This window comes from Arvicanthis niloticus, chromosome 13, assembly GCF_011762505.2.
Source record: "Arvicanthis niloticus isolate mArvNil1 chromosome 13, mArvNil1.pat.X, whole genome shotgun sequence".
Classification (NCBI taxonomy): Eukaryota; Metazoa; Chordata; class Mammalia; order Rodentia; family Muridae; genus Arvicanthis; species Arvicanthis niloticus.
Window position 1 is genome coordinate 14,734,575 of NC_047670.1, and position 16,613 is coordinate 14,751,187.

The 16,613-nt window shown below is 36.1% G+C and overlaps 1 protein-coding gene across 6 annotated transcripts in view; it reads left to right on the top strand.

Moving 5' to 3' along the window:
* The window catches only part of Vps13b (vacuolar protein sorting 13 homolog B), a 567,993-nt gene that overhangs the window by 190,759 nt on the left and 360,621 nt on the right, over positions 1 to 16,613 (top strand). The window contains exon 20 of one of the 6 annotated variants that reach the window (XM_076911261.1): positions 9,736 to 10,174. The exons of the other annotated variants lie outside the window; for them this stretch is intronic. Coding sequence (XP_076767376.1) covers positions 9,736 to 9,746 — 11 coding nt within the window. The 3' untranslated portion in view covers positions 9,747 to 10,174. Of the gene's footprint in view, positions 1 to 9,735; positions 10,175 to 16,613 lie in introns of those variants that run through there. 6 annotated transcript variants of the gene reach the window in all.

Below are 16,613 nucleotides of genomic sequence, written 5' to 3' on the forward strand. Positions count from 1 at the left end.
AGAATAGGGGGTTTCTGGTCTGGGGGCAGATGGGGTAAAGGGATAATATCTGAAATGTAAATAAAATATTCAATATATATATATATTAGGAAAAAATATAAAATATAATGTTATCTAACTTATTTCATGGCTTAGGTAAAGTTATGTATGGCAATGTTTTTGGCAGACATTCCTTTTGTTACAAGGAATATTAGATTCCTTGTTTAATGTGAATTTATACTTAGGTTACTTGGCTTTATTATAGTAAGGTTTGGTTCCGCCCACTCCATCTTACCCCATTTTACCTTTTAGAAGTTTATAAGACTGAGGAAATGGGTCAGTGGGTGAAGTTGTTGCTGTGCAAGCTTGAGGGCCTGAGCTTGGATTTTCCAGTACCTACATGAAAATCGGAGCAGAGATACACACCTCTAGTCACAGTCTGGGAAGGCAGGGTCAGGATTGCAGTGGCTGCCTGTGTAGCTGAAATAATAAGATTCATGTTCAGCCAGTGATCTTGTCTTAAAAATATGGTAGGTGAAGTGGAGGGTGACATCTGATATCGACTTATGGACTCAACACACATGCATGCACAGGTTTGTGGTTAACATGTGATAATTAGTTAATTTTGTTAACTAATTGCTTAGTTTTGATATATGTTTGTGTAATTTAGCTAGACTGAGAAAGACCTTACGTTTTTTATGTGGAATCTTATAAACATAAATGAATGAAAGTTACAGAAAATGGTTAAGAATAGGAACGTAGTTGGCAGCAGGGAGTAAGAGATGAGAGTATATGCATTGAGAACTGGAATTAATCAAAAGGCCTTGTTTAAATGATGAAAATGCAGTAATATTTTTAAAGGAAGTAAATGGAAGTCTGCTTCAGGTTTAGACTGGTGAGTACTAAGCTTAGTGTACACAATTTAATATCTAGTGTTAACAAGATAGTGATGCAAATATTGGAATCTTTTGTTAGAATGAGTTCTTTCTTGGGATTTCATAGGAGTCAATCTGCTCAGTGTCCAAGAAGTAAGGTATGTTGTAGATGGTCTCACTGGAGTGATATGCTTCTCCATAGTTCATGACTATGCATTTCTATGTAGAGCTCTCTACAGCTTAAGATTCAATTCTAGTAGTTACATACTACTTATTCATCAGAGTAAAGGCATCTGTAAACATAGCGTAGAGGCTTGAAGTTGGAGCTTACTCAGTAGACTGGTTCCTTATAGGCTTTGTGATCCTAGAAAGGTTTCTGACTCCTTAATTTTTCATTCTTATTGCTATGATGGGGGAAATTAACAGTAGATATTTTAGCAGGTTGTCAAGAAGATTCATGTGAGTAAAATATTTAGAATTACATTTGATTATTTCAGGATGTCAGCATGTGCCCTCCCCAACACAAATAAAATCATCAAAACTACCACCTTACCAGAGAACATCTCTTTGTGGGGGGGAATCTTGATTATAAAGGCTGAAAATTTCATATTTTCTGTACAAAAAAATGATTGCTTTGCATGAAAACCAATGTTATTGAAAATATATTGAATCTAAAGGCTGAAAGAAACCAATGCTAAATACATGCCTTTGAATGATTTTAGTTCTGTAAAAATAAATTTCTCCAATTTGTACCATTCCCTAACATTTGTAACTCTGAGTTTTATTTCTTCTGTTCTGCAGATGAAGATTTGGTTATGTCTGGAATAGTTGTGTTGGATACTCCTGGCACAACATGTAAAAGTCAATATCCTTATTTTAGTTCGTGCCTTTACCTTGGCTTGTACAGTGCCTGGGTCAGTTTCAGTGCAATCACTGTAGCCATGTACTTAGTGCTTCTTCTCAGGTTTTTCTTTCTCTCATTCTTAGCTTCTCTCTCTGGTCAAGAAAGTCATAGACTTTACTGTAAACCTACTCTAGAAGGTAAACTCTGATCCTGTCTCTTTCCTTTAAAATGTCTTTAAGACTTCTTTTATTGCATTCTGATTAAATCTGAGTTGTTAGTAGGGCAGCTCTGTGCTCTTCTGTGCACCGCTCTCCCAACTGTGGAGTTTGGCTGTCCCAGGGCACGCTGTTCCTCTCATCTGTCCATCAGCGTGTGTCATGGGCTTACACTGCTTCCTCTGTCTTTGTCTCTGCCATTCCATTCATCTCAAACATTCTCATTCAGAATTCACTCATGAATTGTCTCTCCAAACAGGTAAGAACCCCCTTTACTTGTTCTTTTCTACATTCAGAAGCTGTTTATGAATATTTTTATTAAGGTACCTTCCAAACATGATTAGTTTTATCTTTGTTTCCAACTAATTTATGAGCAGTTTAAATTTGGGGTCTGCTTCTTATCTGGGAAGGTTAATGTTTACATTTAGATATGTGGTTGGTGTTCAGTGAACATGTTTTGGTCAGGTGAGACATCGTGGATCATGCCTGTAATCATAGACTTCAAGTGGAGGAAGCATGAACAGGAGGTTGAGTGCAGCCTCCGGAAGTTTCAGGCCTTCCTGGCACAGTGAGACCCTTAGTTATCCTCCTGGCGGCAGTATGTTGGATAAACAGTCTTATACAAAAATTTATTTTTTGTGACAGTTATGTGAACAAACCAATTTATCATGAGAAATAATAAGAAGCAACTTGAAGCAAAAATATGAAAATGGTCTGATAACCAGTGCTTCCCTGAGTCTTTAGCCTTAGCCAATAGGCTAGTGTCCTCCTCCTTTCTCAGGTCACTACTTCGGCCTTAGTATTTGGTCTTGTTTGCTTCCTTGTTAGTTTTACTCTGACAGAAGCATTGGCTGCTTTTCACTCACAGTATGTGTGTGCTGGCAATAGCTCTCTTTTTCATTCTTAGTTATTTATTGTAAGGATAGTATCATTTTTGTTAAATTAGATGAAAAACAGCATTAAGCTTGACCCTTACGTCTTTGCACAGTTTTTGCCTAAGTGTGAAGTTGATTCACTGAGGTAATTTCAGGACATCTGGTTAGGAGGACTAATTCTTGTAGCAAATTGAGAGATGTGGAAAGAGATCCATGATCTATAGGCTAAGAAGCCAGGGGACTATATGTGCCAGATGAAATACTAAGTTAGACTTTTCCCTGGGAGGCTAAGAGTCTGTAAGTAGGTATAGATGAGGATAGGAGGTAAACTGTATGGGCTGACAGATGGGCTAGAAGTTGCATGGCCTCACTGTGTGTGCCAGTGTCTTTCTGCCAGAAGAGAATGGACCTGACATAGCTTAAAGGGAGTGCCAGTTGGAGCTGATCATCACCACACAGGAGTCGCGGCTCTGGGGTTAAATATAGCTATGTTTACTGCTGAAATTCGGGGCCATGTGCTTTTGTTTCTGAATAACCTAGATCAATCTTTATCTCAGTAACGTGGGAGAGACTAATGTTCAGATTTATTTAGTGAAGAAGTAGAGTAGTTTTCTGTGCCGTTGGCGGAACAGATTAAACTTTGACTGGTTGGGTGCCTCTCCCTGTGCAGTGTGGTGTGGGAGGATTACCAGCCAGTCTGTCTTATTGGCAGCAGAGAACTCTAAGAGTTTTCCCATGGAAGCAGTGTCTTACTTAAAATTCCAGAAGTTTTACCAAAAAACTTATGAAGTGGGATGATAGTAAGTTACTGAAGAATCATCAAAGCAAGTATGTTATTAATTGGCAATTTATTGACTTCATCCTCAGGGCCAGTTTAAAGAAAGGGAGGGAAGGTTAGATTTGAAGCTGTGCTTTGAATGCTGTGTGAGGTCTGTTTGAACTTTCTGGTTAGGCTGCAGTTAATTAACTCAATTCAATTAGTATGTGAGTAAAAGTACACTTCTTTGAATCTATCAAAGGTATATTAATGGATGAGGTACTGACAGAATTGTGATTCTGAGTCTGGTTAACATTAAAGTCCACTTCAAATTTACCTGTCATCATTAATCTCTTAATAAAGTGTAACAATAACTACTCAGTGTTTTTTATGTGTATTCTGAATTTTTCAGCACATAGCTCTACCCATATAAAGTAATACATATTTATTTGATGTTAGAGGCTTTGATATAAGTAAGCTTTAAGCCTCCTCTTTAAATGAGATTTCAAGATGTTACCTGTTAGTTTGACCACTTTAAACATTTTTAGAAATTACTATTCTCAGGCTTTCTAGCCTGTGCATGTGTGTAATTTTGCCAACATATAGGGGTGTGTGTGTGTGTGTGTGTGTGTGTGTGTGTGTGCGTGCATGCATGCAAAGAGGGATTTTGAAAATGTCTACCTTTCTTTTATTTGCTGCTGTTAGTTATTGAGTAGCTGTCTTAGAATTTTCCAGAGTAACAGAAGTGATAGATCGAACACACATTAAAGGGAGATTATTAGATTGGTTTACATGATACAGTTGGAGTACTTAGTGGCTTTCTTACAAAGGAGAGGGCAAACCTCGGAGTTCAACAGTGCATTAAGGTAGGTACCTCAGCAGTTCTATCTGTCTGCTACCAAAAGCCTTTACAATTTTCAGAGAACCCTGGTCTTCAGTCTATGTTGGAAGCCCAAAAGCTAGTTTTAGCATCCACAGGAGTCAGCAAGGTTTTTAATTGACATTGGAAGCCTGAAGAAGTTCGCATTAATATCATTAATATCAGTAGCAACAGGGTAGGTGATAGTGCAAGTCAAAGCTGGGTGAAAAAAAATCAAGTGTTTCTCCATGTCCTTTCTCTGTTAGCATCTCATAGGTGCCACTCACATTCAGAATAACTCTTCACATCCATTAAGGCAGTTTGGACAGTCCCTTAGAGACATGGCTGGAGGCCAACCTCATGAATACAGTCCCTTATTAAAGTTCTCCTCCCAGGCAATTCTAAGTCATGTCAGGTTGACAGTTTAAATCTATTCTTCAGTGCAGCATCATGGGCTGAAACTCCCCTCACATAAACTGCCTGATTCACATAACATTTTTACTTTATTTTTAGTGTGTTTAGACTATAAGCTGGTATGAATTAACTTTAGACAGAGAATTTATACCATATACTGTAAGAGTAGTATTATCTTAGTATAATATCTGAAGTGGGAGCTCCTAAGACCCATTCACTATTGATAATGATTTTTAGTGAGGCAAAAATTGTTCTCCTTGTTTCTAAAAACTTTTGGTATAAAAATAGTGATGCTGAAAGCAAGTGAAATATTTACAAGTTAGTAGCAGTCACTTGATTCCTAGACATACATATTTTCCAAGACACATCTTTTTATGTGTGAGTAAATCCCAGAGACCCTTGAACAAGTATAATTTACAGTACTCTATTTCAAAGCTTGACTTTGGTTTTGTTAACTAAGATTTGAAACTTAGGCCATTGTATGTCTGTCTGAATTTATTGCCTGTATATATTATTCTCTTAATTTTTTTTTTTTTTTTTACTTCAGAGGTATATATTTAAGTTTGTAGATCGGTTAAAGACTCTACCATGTTTAGTACTGTTTTATTAAATGAAATTTACTTTACCATATATATGCAAATATGTATGGTGCATATATAATTACAATAATATTTTCTTGGTGGAGTACTTCATCAGACAAGAAAATAGTATGTACCTTACCATGGTGGAAAGGTGGGACAAACAGAGGCAGAGTCGCCAAATATAGAAGGTAATGGGCAGGCGAATATGAGCAAAATATGATTTATAAGTATACAAAAGCATGAGAAATAAATAATATTACAACCCCAAGAGTTAATAGTAAAATAGAGAGTAGAATAAATATATCACTAAGCTCTTTCTTATGTTGGGTGAGTCAGTTCCCGAGTGAACTTGTAGACAGCATGCGCTGTGAAACCAACTGCTTTATGAACCTGTGTTCATTGGATACCTGCTAAGAAGTCCTGTAAGGAATGGGGAACTGGATACATTCTGGAAGTATAGCACCACCTCACTGTGTGTTTCCTGCATTGGACAGTCCTTTTAGGACAAAGAGAGGAGTGAACACATTACAGAGTAAGGAACTTGAGTGCGATGTAAGGAAGTGTCCTACCATTGAGATAACAAATGTGAGAGTCTTCCTGACAAGAGTTACCTGTATTGGAGTGGTTTACATGCATTTGAATTGCCTAGTTACTGCCACAGGGATACCATGATACAGTGGCTTTTTCTGTAAAATGTATTTTTTTTACTGTCCTTTTTTATCTTGAAATAAATTTTATTTGAAGTAGTAGCCATCTAAGGTGATGAGACAGTAAATATATCAAGATAATATTTAAGTTTGGTTGGAAGAGTACACAAGTGGCTAGGTCAGATAATTCACTTTGCCCTTGTGTATTGTATTGAGACAGTTACTACAGTTACATATTTTGCCTGTTTATGTGTGTCATAAAGAAATGTAGGATTATATGAAATGATGAATATATTGTCTTCAAATCCTAAATGATTTCAATACTTCTACTGGGTAAATTTCTCAACATTTCTGAATTTATTAAGAATATATACTGGCTAGTTTTTTTTTAACTTGACACAGGCTAGAATCATCAGAGAGGAGGGAGCCTCAGTTGAGAAACTGTCTCCGTAAGACATGGTTATAAGGGTGGGTTTTTTTTTTTTTTTTTTTTTTTTTTTTTTTTTTTTTTTTTTAACTTTGTGATGAGTATTGTGGTCCTAGTTCATTGTGGATGGTGCCATTCCTAGCTGTTGGTCTTGGGTTTTAGAAATCCTTCCCTTCCCAGCTTGATTTTTGTTCATGGTGTTTGATTGCAGCAATAGAAATTATAAGACAGAGTGAGTTTAAACCCACTTTTGTTTAGATGTAAAAAGAAAAAAGAGCTAGAGTGTAAATATTGAAGTCATTATAAAGAAAACTGTACACGTATACTTGTCTTTGAGGATATCTTTACTATCCTTTGTTGACACCTCATATTCTCAGTATCACCTATCCAGTTCAACATCTCGGAGCCAACCACATGAGTAGCCTTAAAGATAGAAATTACATGATCATCTCAATAGATGCAGCAAAAGCCTTTGACAGAATCCAGCATACCTTCATTAGAGGACTAGAGAGAATATAGCTGAATATATAGAAGATGTATGTGAGAAACACACAGCCAGCATCGTCCTAGATGGAGTAACCCTTGAAACAGTCCTCTGCCATCAGAAAGGAGACAAGAGCTCCACTGTCCCACTGAGCATTAGGTGGGACAATAAGGAGTCTAATGACATGAGACTGGACATTAGTCCTCCTTAAAGTTCTATCAGAAAACCGTTTTAAATTACAAACACATTCACTGTGGAGGATACAGAGTCAACTTGCATAAATGAAGTGTTTCTATATATCCACAACAAATATGCAGAGGAAGAAGGTCATGATAGACTCCCATTCACAAAAATAATGCCTTAAAGAAAATAAAATATTTAGGAATAAATGTAATCAATGAAGTAACAGACTCTTAGAATGAAAAATTTAAGTCTCTGAGGAAAGAAATAGAGAAAGACATTAGGGAATGGGAAATCCCAATGTTGTGGGTTGGTAAAATTAATATTGTGAAAATGCCCTTTTGGCTAAAAACCTTGCTAGAGATTGGTACATCCTTTACATAGAATTCTTTGGATATAGAATGAAGAACAATCAATATAGAGAAGACTCACAACCTTAAATTTGATTTTCAAAAAATTATGTGTATCTGTGTACATATGTGCATATGGGTACTCCCAGAGGCTAGAAAAAAAAAAGCTCCAGGTCTTCTGGACACAGTTCCAAATCCTCTGCGAGAGCAGCAGGTCCTCTGAACAACTGAGTCATCGCTCTAGTCCTCTTACATCTGGTTTTCAGTTCTACTTACTGACCTTCTACCAGTTTCTTTTGAGAAGTTAGTTGACCGCCCATAGTCTCTGCCTTCTTTCAGGAAAATTGGGATATAGAATCATTTATATGCACAAAATAATGCAGTTTAGGTACGTAACACATTACCATCATCAGTATCTAAGTGTGGTTAAATCACGACGCGCCTCACATGTGCTGCATGCTGAACACAACCTAAGGGAAGATTTTTTTATTTCAATAAGGGAAGTTAGAAGGAAAATAAAGTTTTTTGGGCATTTACTATATATATTTACTATATATATAAACTACAAAAACAGACTTAGACTTGCATATTTCAAGACGGTTTACTAGATACCGTGGCTATAAGTGGGAGAACCAGGAATTGAAGCAGTAAGGGTACGTTCTCATCGGTCTGTGTTCTGTGTGCTGGGAGACAGAATGAGCAATAGATAGTAAGGTTATTTAAGTGGAACTATAAGCACAATGAAAGCTGGACCAAGCTCCGGGACACTGGAGAGCTTACTTTTGCACTGCTTCGCCCATGAATGAGTAACTTCCAATAATCTGCTTGTATTTGATTAATCTTGATTGTGTTCTGATGAAAATATTAATTTACTTGATTTGTAACTTGTTTTATCGAACCTAGTGATTTATTGAATATCTTGGAACCACATCCCTGACAGGCAGTATTTTAAGGTGAAATTGCTCTGTGAGGATTTTGTTAACCTGATGTTTTGTGGTTTCGCCTCATAAAACTGGTGAAGGACTCCCAGTGTGGAATGTTAATGGGGTGAAGTAATGAGTGCAGGCTGTGGTAGAAGCAACCAGACACAAGCAATCCTATACTTCCTACTCCATGATCCTGGGGGGAGCTCTTTGTGGACAGTAGCCTTTCTAAAGATCAAAGCAATAGGTAATCTTTTTAATCTGTTTAATCCAGCAGTTGATCAAATTCTGAAGCTGCTTTAGATGATAAACCATGCATAGAGAGTAATTAATGTTAAGCTAGTAGACTCGCCAAGATAATTTTCACCTTCTAGCTGAGTAATCTTGGTGACAAATTTCTTCTAGGCCAGCAGCAGCCTTATATTCTGTTCAGCTTTCAGTGACTGTATGGTCTGCTCTACTTGCATGTCTCATTTGGTTAATGAGATAAGTAGTTTGATTTTAGTATTAGTTGTGTTGATTTTATTTCACAGAATCAAAGAAATATATACTTCCCCTCTAATTTTGTTTGAAAAAGTTATAAACTACAGAAGTCTGAAATGCCTCACTAGGGGCTCTGAACTCTCACTTTCAGATTCCATCAAAGGACCTTTTTGTTTTCTCCCCCTGCCCCCCACTTTTGACTACATAATAAGATTTTTTTTACACTGGAGGGAGAAGAATAGGATTCTTTTACTAAGAAAGTTTGAGAGCCACAGGTACAGCTGCAATTTAATTCAAAAGTACACCAAATTTAAAATAAGGTGATAGAGCAGAAGAATGACCCTGAGTTTTTTACTTTAAAGGAGAAGTAATTAGTGATAGATTGAGAGGAAGGCCTTTTTTTTTTTTTTTTTTTTTTTTTTTTTTTTTAATTTAATTGGTCAAAGGGAGAGAGATTTTTAGATACTTTTAAAAGTAATTGTTATATTTTGTGGCTTTACATGTATTTAAAGGTTGCTTTATCTCTGTCCACTAAACATACTGCTAAGGTATCTATGAGATAAATTGGGAACATTTGTATTCTCAAGACCAAACACATTTTAATCTGTTGTCATTTTCTTCTGATCTAGTCAGGCAGCAGGTTGTAAACTTACTTTCTTTGTGATTCTCATAAATATATCCAACTTAATACATCTTTATTTAACCTCCTTTAGATTCTTAGTATTAGTCATAGAATTGTTCAGTATTACAAGTATGCTAAGTTTGCTTTTCTTTTTCTTTAAATTGCTGAACTGCTTTTTTTCTCTCATAAAGTCTTGTAATGACTCTATATTTATTTTCAGATAAGAGCTAAATGTGCAGCTGTTTCTGTGTTACCCAGTTTGTGAAACAGAAGCCAGTGTCATCTCAGGCCTCATTTGTTCTGCCCACCATTGCTTTCCAGATGAAAGGGGACTGATGCTTTACCCTATCTCTCAAAGGCAGTTGTAAAAAGTGTTTTGCTATGAGCATCCTTCATGGAATAATGCTAATCTGTGTGCATATGTGGTTTAAGCTAACATGTGGTATATCTAGAGTAGAGTTCTAATTTGGGTATCATAATATTATTCATGATTACAAGGACATGGGTAAGATATTTTTATTAAAATGTTTGGTTGGGAACAAGCAAATCGGCTTTCACCTGTTAAATAATTTGTTTTTAACCTTAAGCTCTGGAGTCTTATAATAACTTTTGTTTTATTACTCTTTCTTACTTGACAAATATTTAAACCATTCATTCCCTTCAAGGAACTTATATTCTCATTGAAATAACGAGCTTTTAAAATTTTTGTTTTGACTAAATTATTTATTAATCATTTGATATTAGTCGATCATTCTGAACTTGTATTGTGAATAATTATTTATTTATAATTATCTCTTTGCACCAAGTTTATTGAAATAAAAATAAATATGTCTTGCTCTTTTCTTTCTCAGTCATTCTCTATTGAGCTTTCTTTTGTTTTGCATATATAGAATCATTATATATTAGACTGGCAAAAGTGAGAAGATAGCCACAGAAATATATATACACATATGATGTAAGTATGTGTGTGTATGTGTGTATGTGTTTATGTATGTATGTATGTGTGTGTGTGTGTATATATATATATATATATATATATATATATATATATAAAATTTATTTATTTATTTGCCTTGTAGTTCACATGAGGGAAGCCTGGGTGAAAATACTGCACACTCTCTGACATATAAAAAACTTACTTTAGTGGATATTGTGAGAACAGTTCTAACAGTTTCACTTTTGCATGGGTTTAACTTGGGGTTTCAGTTATTATGATCAACTAAGTGATTCCTAAGTATTGAATGGAAAATTGGACACATCAACAATTCATAGGTTTTAAATGTTTACTGGTTTGAGTAACTTGGTATATTCTTGAACCTATCTGCTTTATGTCACACTGGATGTAAATCATCTAATTGACTAGAGATTCCCTGCTTTCTAAGTATCTGTTTCTGCAGCCAATTCAGTTACAATATGGACTTTGATATCATCACATGACATTAACTGCTTGTTGTCAGGTAGTAATGGCTCCAGTGTAGAAGACTACTGGTGTTGGTAATTCATATCCATTAAAAATAAAAACCCTTAAGTGTAATGTTCTAATTATAGTAAAGAAAAAAAAAATCTTGAGGTTACTAAGCTTGGCAATAAGAATGAGTCTTAAATGAATTTTAGTATTTCTAGGAAAATGAAAAGAAAAACAAAATTTAAGATGTGTATTTGTATATTTGAGTGTATATATAATTATGAGAAACATACTTTAGGTAAGACTGATAAAAGCTTCTATTTATATATTTTTTTCTTGATATCCATTGCATGACTTTTAGTTTAAGGATATCCATGTGCTTTGAGGGTGAAAATATGCTTTTAGATTCAGAGTTTATAAGTATATTTGATTGTAGTGTTAACTGCCAACTTTATTTTTGAAGCAAGTTGGGTTTATGTTTATTGTTGTTTTCTGAGCCACCACCTGCAATGGATTTTTCTTCTCCTTTTTTTTTTATTGGATATTTTATTTATTTACAATACAGATGTCATCCTGTTTCCCCATTTCCCCTCCCTAGAACCTCCTATCCTATACCCCCTCTTCCTATATGCTTTTATACTATTTTGATTACATGCATGTATTAAGGTCAGTTCTAGTTTGAGGGTCTAGCAATATAATAGATGCAAGTAGTCGAGGAACGAGCAATACAATAAACACAAATAGTCAAAGAAGAAGCAAGGCATTAAACCCAATTACATGGACACTCCCATGATCACTGTTTCTAATGGCTTATCAGGATTACCAAAGTATCTGAGCCTACTTCCCTATCCTTGTCCAGAGTCATTTTTATTTCTGAAGCCTAATTTCTTGTTCTAACCTAAAATTTAGATTCCTGTCTGGAATTACTTCTTTGTTCTGGCCTAATATTTAGATTTTTTTCCTGAGATTACTTTTTTGTTGTAGCCTACACTTTAGACTCCTACCTGAAATTACTTCTTTGTAATTCTAGTCTAATGTCAGATTCCTGCTTGAAGCCTACTTCCTTGTCCTTGGCCCATGTTAGTTTCTTACCAAGCAGCCCCAAAGGCTCTCCACCTCTCCTCCTTTTTTATTTCATTAACAAGACTGCATCTGTCTTAGGTCGTTCTGAAAAGAATGCCTTCCTTACCTGTCATGGAATATGTATTATCAAAGGCAATGCACTTCTGTCTTAGGTTGGTAAGGCTCTGTGTAGAATCTTACCCATCCTTTGCTTGCCAGACTATTAATTTAATAACTCTGTCTGGGGGTCCATTTTCAGGTTTAAGCCATGTACTTTGGCTGCCAACATGTTGATGTTGTTAAAGATAAGCTTTAACACGATGGGTAGGAATAAAAGTATTCCCAGGACAGGAAGGGCTAGCCTGATCAAGCTATATATGCCATTCCTGAGGTTTGTTCAAAATGGAAATACTGAGCTCGGGCCATGGATAATTTTATCAGTATTATGTGCAGCATCAAAGGTCAATAGAGCAGGATTCTTTAAATTCATAATCTCACTGTTCAAAGTTAACACACCCAGAGGGGTGTTAGGATTATGCCAAATACCCTACAGGTATCTTTAACCTTTATTCTAATTATAATGACAATCATTGTGAATTTCAAAAGTAACACTACTCTAATGATATTTGTCATGACACTTGGGATGGCTTCTAACTCTTGAACCCTGAACCTCCTTCAGATAATTTGAATGGGTTATAGAGTATCATTCGTTGTTCCAGATACCTATATAAATCCTTTTGCATACTCAATATATTAACAACATTTTTTTTTGCTAGATGGTTAACAAAAATAGTTGTCTTAACTCCTTGTGTCAATGCTATTGCAGAAGCAGTGGTGCTAGCAATTAATGGAATTAAAGCTGTTATACCAGCAATAATATACCAGCAAGCTTGCTACCTATTGCGAACCACACTGCCCCATGTTGGGCGCCAAAAATGTTGCTGCCCGAGCTGCCCCATGCTTGGGAGCCAAAATTTCGAGTACCGCTATATCAGTGTTGGAACCTGCACTGCCAAAAGCCTTGGGGGCTAAATTGTTAGAGCTCGAACTGCCCGAAGCTGCTCCAATCCTTGGGTCGGGGTTCAGCAAGAAAGAGAGTGAGGACAGAGGCGAAGAATGGAGACCAGACAGAGTATGATTCAATCCCGTTTATTCTTCAGTATCTCTTCTTCTTTCCAAGTCCCTAGTTTCTAGTACAAAGTCTCAGGTCCCTAGTTCCTAGTTCCAAGTCACAGGTTCTAATCCTAGTTCCAGCTGTAATAAGTCTCAAGTCCTAATCCCGGTTCTAAGTTGATTTTTTTTTTATCTGCATCCTTTTCACAGTGGCCTGATGGACATTTCCTACCTTGGATTCTTTCTTGTGTATCATTGCATATTTTGTAGCACTTTTTATTTGTAGCCATCAGTCCTAGCACAGCACCTGCTAAGTTGTGACAACCAAAAATATTTTTAGAGCATGTCATGTTTTCTTTGGTGATAAAGTCATCCCTGTTTGTGATGCTTGAAGTGTATTGTTCATTCTGTATTATGTATTATCTCATTAAAGATGCCTATTTAGAGGACAAGTGTTTTCTTTGTTATTTGTGATGTTAAATTATTTAAATGTTATTTGGACTAGGTAGGTCTCCTAGCACTACTATTTAAAAACATGTTGGACTACAATGTGTGTGTGTGTGTGTGTGTGTAATTTTCATATATTTAACATATATATATATATATATATATATATATATATATATATATAATTTGTTGCTGAAGTACCTACCCTCTTCAAAGAATTTTGGCAAATATATTAAAAATTGTAGTCTTGGCTATGTTTAGTGGCCCATGCCTTTATTCCCAGCACTTTGAAGGGAGAGGCAGGTAGATCTATGTGAGTTCAAGGACTCCTTGGTCTACATAGTGAGTTCTAGGATGGCTAGGGCTAAATAGTGAGATCCTGTCTTGAAAACAAAAACAAACAAACAAAATATATAGAAATGACCACATGCATTACTTTGCTGTTCATAGGTAATTTGAAGTTCTACGAGGATATGTGAGCACATGTGTGGATTTCAGGTGGAAAGGCTTTGAAGAGGGAAGAAGAGTTAGAATTTACTTAAGTTTTGAACCATGTATAAAGTGAGCCACCACTTTCTGTTGGGTTTTTCATTCTTGATCCCAAGAGTGTGTACCCTTCCACCTTTTCCTGTCTTTTTTCACCCTTCTCCTCTGTCTCCTACATGTCTTCTTTCTTTTCCAACTTTTGTGTGTATGTGACCTACATGTGCATGTTTACGTTCTCGTGTGTGTGTGTGTGTGTGTGTGTGTGTGTGTGTGTGTCTGTGTCTGTGTCTGTGTCTGTGTCTGAGGCTAGAGTCACCCTGGCTACCTTGTCCATCTTGCATTTGTATGTTTTCTGTGTATACAAATCCAGTCCATTCTGATGCTTATTTAGCCACTGAGCCATCTATCTCCTCAACCTCTGCTGCTTCTCTTTGCTTTTCTGTATGTTTTAACCTGACATTTTCCATCCATAGTTTTGTTTGTAAGGAAATGGAATGCTTGGTTGGAACGTGTGTGATGAAAAAGAAAACAGTGTTCTCTTGGGTTAGCTCAAAATGTCTTTTGACCCACATTATCTACAAATACAATGGACTCATAAATATTTTATATTTTAATTGGCTTTTGATATTCTTCACATTTTACATTAACTTTTTTTTTTTTTAAGTACTTAGTAGTTATTTGGCAAATATTTAAAAGCAGTTTAGAAAGTTAGATGGGATTCAGTCTCTTGAAGTTACTCTTCTGGAGTATGATGGCCTTTGTACTACAGATTAATATGCTGTCCTTGTTGCTTAATAGTATATAATTTTATTAATTATACATTGGATTTTTCAAGTTTTTTTGGTATACTTTTCAAAGTAATAAAGTGGTTCAAATAAAATCTTAACTTCATTGACTCATGATGATCAAGGTCTGTAAAAGAAAAGTTAAATGATGACTGTTAGTAATTCTTTTATTTCTGTTGCTGTTTTATGATGGACTGAGCCTGTAAAGTACTTTAAAAGCTTATTTGAAAAACCAGCTGTATTTCTTGGCTAATTTTTTTGGTTTACTTTTTCCTTGAGTCAGTCGTTCTATGTAGCTTGCTGACTTCTAACTTACTGTGCAGACTAGGCTAGCCTCTCACACATAGAGGCCTCTGCCTCTGTCCCTGCCTCTTACTCCTGAGTGTTCAAAACAGTGGGCCTGTCTTTTGTTAGGGGCCGACTTTTAGCAGAAAGCGGCTATCAGCTTTGCAGCCATCTTGAGCCATATACCCTGACATGAGACTTGTATTACAGTAGCCTACAACAGCTGAGAACACTCCGATAATCTTGGTTTAGATGCCTTGAGATTAAAGGTGTGTGAGATTAAAGGTGTGTGACTTACTAGTATACTTAGAAGTATAGAGATCAGAGTTAGAGATAAGACCTAAGGGCATGATTAAAGGTGTAACTTAGAGGCGTGGCTTAGAAGTCAGACTATAGAAGACAGAACCAGAGATCAGAGAATATAGACTGAGATCAGAGACTATAGAGGGATCATCAGAGACAAATCTCAGACATTAGGTAGAATCTGCCCTCACCCTCGCTCTTGCTGAAACCCGACCTGCAGACCAGAGCAGCAGCTTGGGCCGTGATACAGTGGCCACCCAAACGTGGGTCGGCCCGGGCCTCAACATTTTGCCTGGGCTGCAACATTTATTTTGGCTGCCGCAACTTGGGGCTAGTGCGGTCCCCAACAGTCTTTAAGTAACGTTTTTTTTTATCATTGGATTACAAGGGAGTAATTTCTACAGTAACTATGCCAGTGACTGCTAAATGACTACAGAACAAGTAAATAATATAAAACTGTTTTATACTCTGAATTCTTCAACTTTCCAGTTACAGATGTAGGCCTGTTATGATTCCTCTACAAGGAATTCTTTTGTTTTAATTGACTTATATTGAAGTAGCACAAGTTACATTAGTAATTGTCTTAAAATACAAATGTTAAGTTTTAAAAGGTTTTAAGTTACAGTTAATTCTGAATTAGGAAGTAAATTTCAATATAATCTAAGATATAGTTATATCATCAGCATATAGATACATCCGTGTTGTGTTTGTACAATTTTATACAAACCAACACATTGTAGTTCTTAATGCATTTTGATGTTGGTAATGTTTGTTTGGTAGATGAAGTTATAAATTTCAGAGGTAAGTGAGATCTGAAAACAGCAAGAGTACTGAGCTTTCATTTGCGGTAGTAGATGTGTATAAGAAACAGAAGAGGATATTGTGTTACTTAGCACTTTAGAGCTGCCTGACATCAGCTTACCTAATGCCTAACTCAGTATGCATAGCTTACATTCCAAATTTAAAACTCAAACTTCTAAAAAGTATCTAACCACTTCCTGCCACCACATTGGCAACTCTCAGCACTGCATCTTAGAATAAAGCTTGGCTTATTGTGTTTTGTGGAAAATCCTGAATGTTATGGGGTATGTTACAGTAGTATTGATTTAAGGCATGTCTTGTGTTTTTATGTGATGTACTCTGTGAAGACTCTTTTGTTTCTGCTTCCCCCATAATTATAGGTATGTCTGTGCTTCCTAAGGAAATGGAGGC